The sequence below is a fragment of the Meleagris gallopavo genome, chromosome 4 (assembly GCF_000146605.3).
Source record: "Meleagris gallopavo isolate NT-WF06-2002-E0010 breed Aviagen turkey brand Nicholas breeding stock chromosome 4, Turkey_5.1, whole genome shotgun sequence".
Taxonomy (NCBI): domain Eukaryota; kingdom Metazoa; phylum Chordata; class Aves; order Galliformes; family Phasianidae; genus Meleagris; species Meleagris gallopavo.
This window is the reverse complement of record NC_015014.2, coordinates 65,300,476-65,306,475: the sequence shown is the minus strand read 5'-3', so window position 1 is coordinate 65,306,475 and position 6,000 is coordinate 65,300,476. Positions and strand designations below refer to the sequence as shown.

The following is a 6,000-nucleotide window of genomic DNA, read 5'->3' as shown; positions in this document are numbered from 1 at the left end:
GGTTGGAACCAGATGATCATTGTGGTCCTTTTCAACCCAGGCCATTCTATGATTCTGTTTGGAATCAGGGCAAAATGGAAGACTCAGTTCTGTATAGACAGCACTCACTTTGGAGGTGGGAAAAGTCAGGGGTTTTGTTCCCAGGGCCATTGCTGTGTTTTTGTCAGATGACTGCTTAATGTGAAATGCAAGAAACTGCCTTTTTTTTTTTTTCTTCTGACTTCATACACAGTCCAGCCCGTATTGTTTAAAAGCGTGTAGTGAGATTTTTAATGATTCCCTTCAGTGTTTCTGAATAACATCTTTCTTCAGACACAGAAGTTGCCTGTTTTTAATGTCAGCCTTTCAATGTAACGATTGATGCACACTTGAAATGACGTTGAAAATATCTCAGAAGCTTTTTCAAAGATTTCTTTCATAGAAACCACCTCTTTAACTGAGGCGAGGAAAAACGCCCTTCCGAAAGCTGATGAATGTTAAAGGTTGAATTAAACATGCCTATGGTCTTATATTTTGTTATGGAGTAACGTATAGCCTGACCTGTATGTTTCTCTTTTGTGCTCTTCTCTGCTCATTGTGTGGGCATGTAATACTGCTTTTTCTTGACAGAGGATGAACCTATTTGATCAGGTCTGCCTTTTGTTGGAGCTGAACGTGTCAATTAATCATAGAATGGCCTGGGTTGAAAAGGACCACAATGATCATCCAGTTCCAACCCCCTGCTGTGTGCAGGTCACCAACCAGCAGCCCAGGCTGCCCAGAGCCACATCCAGCCTGGCCTTGAATGCCTGCAGGGATGGGGCATCCACAACCTCCTTGGGCAACCTGTTCCAGTGCCTCACCACCCTCTGAATGAAAAACTTCCTCCTAATCTCTCTCGTTTACTGTTTATCTGAGTGTTTGAATGGCATTTAGATGAGCTATAACGTACATCTTTCATCTCTTGCCTGTCTTTCAGAGAAAGTAGAGCATGATAATCGTAGTCTCACTAAAAAGATATATTTGCTTTTTACTTAAGTAACTATGAAAACAGGAATGCTCGATGTTGCTTTCTTGCTTATTTGGGTATATCATAAATTTAGCTCTGTTGAAGAGCTAAAGGTTACCTGGGAAAGGTTAGGGAAATGTTCCAGGTGTCTCGTTTGGTATAGGAGGGGAAAGTTCCTGTAAATTTGTGTTAAGTATTATTCACTCTAAATGTGTTTTGTGCTGTGGTTTATATCAACTGAAAACTCAGTAATGTAAGTGATGTTTGTTACTGTGTCATGCAGGAGCAAATCTATAGTAAAAAGTCTGACTCTTTTTGAGTTGAGCTTTTGTTATGAGAGTATTTAAGTTTCCAATTTCCCCAGTGTGGACTAAGTAAATCTGGAGTGTGTCTGTGTGATGTAGTAACACGGGGTGGAAGTGGTCTGATGGTGCTGGGGGTGTTTGAGTTCTCTCTCAGCTTCTGCAAACCCTCTTGGGCTGTCAGAGCCACTGCAATCCCTTTTCTCATCACCTCTACCTGGGCATCACCTGTCCTGCAGTGCTTTGCTCCCTGCTTCTAAGGTACAGCAAGGAGCACTGCTGGCGTGGTGCAGGGAAACATGAACAGAAGTTCTTGCTGGAGGTGAGAGATTAACCAGGGCACGTGCTTAGAACCTATAACTATTGTTTCTAGTTTTCTCTTTAACGACCAATTCTCCTTCTTTTGCAGCTGCAGCCGCCTGCGAAACATCCAGAGCATCCTGACACAAAGCAGCAAATCTCAACCTGATGGAATCCTCTGCATTTTAGGTTAGTGTTAGTTTTTTTTTTTTTTTTTTCCCCCTCTTTCTTCTTCTCATTGTATTTAGATGCCATGACTTTCAGAAACAGTAGCATTATCTACTTTTCTTGCCCACTGTTCTTCAGCAGCAGACATCTATCTGATAATTAAACTCTCTCCTCCCTAAAATAGTTCTTAAGTCTATTTACTATTTTCAGGCATGTTTAGTGCAAAAATAACAATGTCAATGCTCTTTTCCAAGCCTTGAGAAAATTCAGTGGCTGGAGGAAAGAGGGAATCTTTCTCAATGTCCACACTGAAAGGAAGATGGGAGAACTTAACCTATTTGGGACAAAAAGTCAGCTATCCAGGCAGTGTGTTTTGTTTCTTGGTGTAAGAGGTGAAAGCTGGTGTGTTGCAGCTGGTTACTCCATGAATGCAGGGAAGTAAAGGGACTGGAGAGGACTCTACGAGTGCCAGTGTTAATAATGATGATGTGTGTGGTTATGGAGAGCAGTGGTTGAGAACAAGCATGGCTTTTCACCCTGCTTGGCTTGCAGGGGGAAATGGGTTACATGGATTTGCATTAAGTGATACTAGGAAGAATTTCCTGCCATAGCCTGTTTTATATAAATCTGTCTGTCTGTCTATCTATCTATATATGGATATTTTTTTAATGGTGCAGCAAGAAGAGAAGAGCACAGACTGGAAGAGGTGGTCCTTGAGAGCAGCCCTGCAGAGAAAGACCCAGATGTCTTGATAGATGGAAAGCTTAACATGAACTAGCAGAATGTCCTTGCAGCTCAGAAAGCAAATGCTATCCTGGGTTCCATCAGAGGAAGGATGGCCAGCAGGGACAGGGAGGTGATTGTCCCCCTCTACTCTGCTCTTGTGAAGCCCCATCTGCAGTGCTGTGTCCAGGTTTGGAGCCCCCAGTACAAGAAAGACAGGGAGCTGTTGGAGAGGGTCCAGAGGAGCCACAAAGATGAGCAGAGGGCTGCAGCACCTCCACTATGAAGACAGGCTGAGGGAGCTGGGCTTGTTCAGCCTGGAGAAAAGAAGGCTGCGGGGTGACCTCATTGCAGCCTGCAGTACCTAAAGGGAGCCTACAAACAGGAGGGGAATCAACTCTGTGAAAGGGTAGATAACAGCAGGACAAGGGGAAATGGTTTGAAGTTGAAGGAGGGGAGATTTAGGTTGGATGTGAGGGGGAAGTTCTTTCCAGAGAGAGTGGTGAGGTGCTGGAACAGCTGCCCTGAGAGGCTGTGGGTGTCCAGTCCATTTACTGGAGGTGTTGAAGGCCAGGTTGGATGGGGCCCTGGGCAGCCTGGTCTGGTATGAAATGTGGATGTTGGAGGCCCTGCATGTGGCAGAGGGTTGGAACCTGATGATCCTTGAGGTCCCTTCTAACCTGGGCCATTCTGTGAAGAAGACTTGAAGTTTTCTTGGGCCACAAAAGAAGTAGTAGAACCTACTTCTCTTTAGATTGATGTTGTCTGTATATTATAACTCTTCCTAACCCACATTTCCTACTGTAATAGTTTGAGATCTAAAGTTAGTAGTAGCTTCACAGCTAGAAGATCTATAAAGGTAGCTGTGTCAATGGAATTTAATCATACAAGATAAAGGTCTTGGTTTTGCTTTTGATGCCTGCCTAACTTCATAAAATACATCAAGTTGTGCCATCTCTGCCATTGGCTCTGCATTACTCCCTGTCTATTGGTAATGCTAAAGCTGCACTAAGTCCCAAGCAAAAGATTGACCTGTTTTATGAAAAACATCAGTTAAAAGGAATCTCTTTGAGTAAGCCCCAGAGTAATGTGGAATATTTTAAGACCATACATAAGACCATACCTCTTAATAAGCATTTCTCTTATGGAAGTATAGGAAGTGTTTTGTTGTTAAACTTGTGCTCTGCATTAATCTCTTTCTGCACCCACAATGAGACTGTTGTCTAATCTGACCTGACTGATGTAGTCTGAAGAATTTCTCACATAACTTCTGGTTAAGCAAGAATGTCTTTCTTACAAATGCTTTAAAACAGTCTTCGAATTCACACTTGGCGTGACAAAAATGTCTTGATTCCTCCTGACGTTTGTACAAAGCAGATAATCTTACACTTTTTAAACAGTCAGCACATGTTATTTTTTTCCTGGCTATATTTAATGACCTGGGCTTAAATGGATTTCTCTTTCCCCCAGCTTTAGTTTGGCTAATTACAAATAATCCTGGGTCTGATATTCTAAAGTATTGAATGGTGGCATTCTACACTCTTTGCTGGGGACAGAAGGCATTGCAAATGACAGGAAAAAGGAATGTGGAGGTCAGGGGGGAAGAGATGTGTGTCAGATGTGTCTTTAAAAACCTCAGTGGGGCTGTGTTGCTGTTCAGTCTGTTAAGAAAACAGTATATTGACTACCTAAATTGCACTGTCACTTTTTAAAATAAACTGTGTTGCTCACAGTTTACCTTTTAGCTCTCTGTTAAATTGATCTGATTCCCAAGGATGTGTGTTTGGTTTCAGTAGGCTGTATCTGTAAATCTGTCTGTGGGTTGTAGCTCTTCTGATTGATCTGTAGTTTGATCTATAGTGTAGATAAGTACATTTTAATGGACTTTGACATTTACTTTTCCTATCCTCTTCAGGGACAGTAAATCTTGCATGGCATTCCACAGCTGTGTGATGGTTTTGAGTGGCTGGCAAAAGGTGACCTGTCCATTTTCTCCAGCATCACCTTCCTGCACTCCTGTGGGCATTCAGCATGTTACAGAACAGCTCTTGATTTTGCTGCAGAAGGGCATGCCACAAATACTTGGCTAGGACGCAGAAAGCAGCACTTCTTCCCCCTCTAGGTTGTTTTTGTCAGCTTAGCAACTGGGAAATGGCAAATATGTGAGATGGCAGAGCTGAATAACCTTTTGTTGCTGAAGAAGGAGTCTGAATCTGTCCCTAGTCTGCTTCTCTTTATTTTTTTTGTCATCACTTGTGGTGTTCTTCTGATATCTTGCACGCAGTACATCTTGCTGAGCTGACAAGCTTTCCATACCTGCCTGGCTCTCAGCCTGTTTGATGAACTGAATCAGCTTGGAGAGGCCAGATAAGCGCTGGTTGCAGCACTGGCTCTTGGGCAGCAGTGGGCTGCTGGCCTGAGTCACTGTCTAGCAACGCCCTTGTGATGAGTTGGGAACAGAGATTACTAAATTTGCAGCTCTGCTGGAGCCAGGCATGGGGGTTTCCTAGTTGCTGGCCTTCCCCATTGTTCTCTTGAGGGCTCCTGATAGACTTTTTGGATGCATCTTATCTTTGTCATTGTTTCGTTTCCTGTTTGTTTTCCACTGAATGTATTTGTTCCTTTAACTCCATCTGCCTCTGTAGAATAGTGCTAAAGCCACAACATGAAAAATCCTGGCTAAAAAAAGAGCTGGTGCATATGGATGCTTCTCTCAAACTCTTCCAATGATTACTACACCTTTTTAATAAGGACATTTCTCATTTTTCCTCTGATTTTTATTATTTTTTTTCCCAGACTTCCTATTCCTCCTTTTTCCTACTAACTCTCTTACTTTGCCTGTTCCTGCTGCTCACCATCTTGGCTCCTTAGCCATTGTAGACCACGATCATGAGCCTGGCTGGATGGAAGTGGCTGTGACTTTTGCCCCCTTCCCTTTGCTCAGCCCACAGTTGGTGATGTCTTGTCAGATTAGCATTTGGTATGGTAAGAGATGTTTGCTTGTGGAACATCAGTAACACTCCTTGCAGAACGACTGATCTAACAGCTTGCTGCCACTGAAAGGGGACCATCCTAACTCTTGCTTTGTTCTCAGTTGATCGCTCATCTGATTGCCTTTAAAGATGCTTCAGTTAGGGAAGTCAGCAGTAAACCAGATTATTTTCAGCGCATTGTGTGTGCTAGCTTTCAAATGCTATCCTAGATTTCAAGGTGACTGGTTACATTTCAGTAGTTCTCAAGAGCAAAGGGCTGGTTGCTTCCTGGGAGGGAGCACAGAGGGCTGAGTCTGAGGATTGTTCAGCTGAGTCCTGTTTGTGCTGTGACCTGAGTTCCAGATGAGCTGCCAAGACTCCCTTTTGTCAGGGAACACCTCCTAACGTACAGAATTGGAGCATCGTGGAATGGTTTCAGTTGGGTCATGTAATTCCAATTTGTGTACTGCATATTTGGTCAGAATACCTTTTTTTTATTATCTGTTCGAAGTTTGCAGTGGCTTTCTGGTGACTCAGGGATTATACT

General features: G+C 43.1%; 1 protein-coding gene across 1 annotated transcript in view; it reads left to right on the top strand.

Moving 5' to 3' along the window:
- C4H20orf194 (chromosome 4 C20orf194 homolog) overlaps positions 1–6,000 on the top strand; it is a 62,093-nt gene that overhangs the window by 276 nt on the left and 55,817 nt on the right. Inside the window, exon 2 of the mRNA XM_019615177.1 lies at positions 1,618–1,779. Coding sequence (XP_019470722.1) covers positions 1,618–1,779 — 162 coding nt within the window. The remainder of the gene's footprint in view (positions 1–1,617; positions 1,780–6,000) is intronic.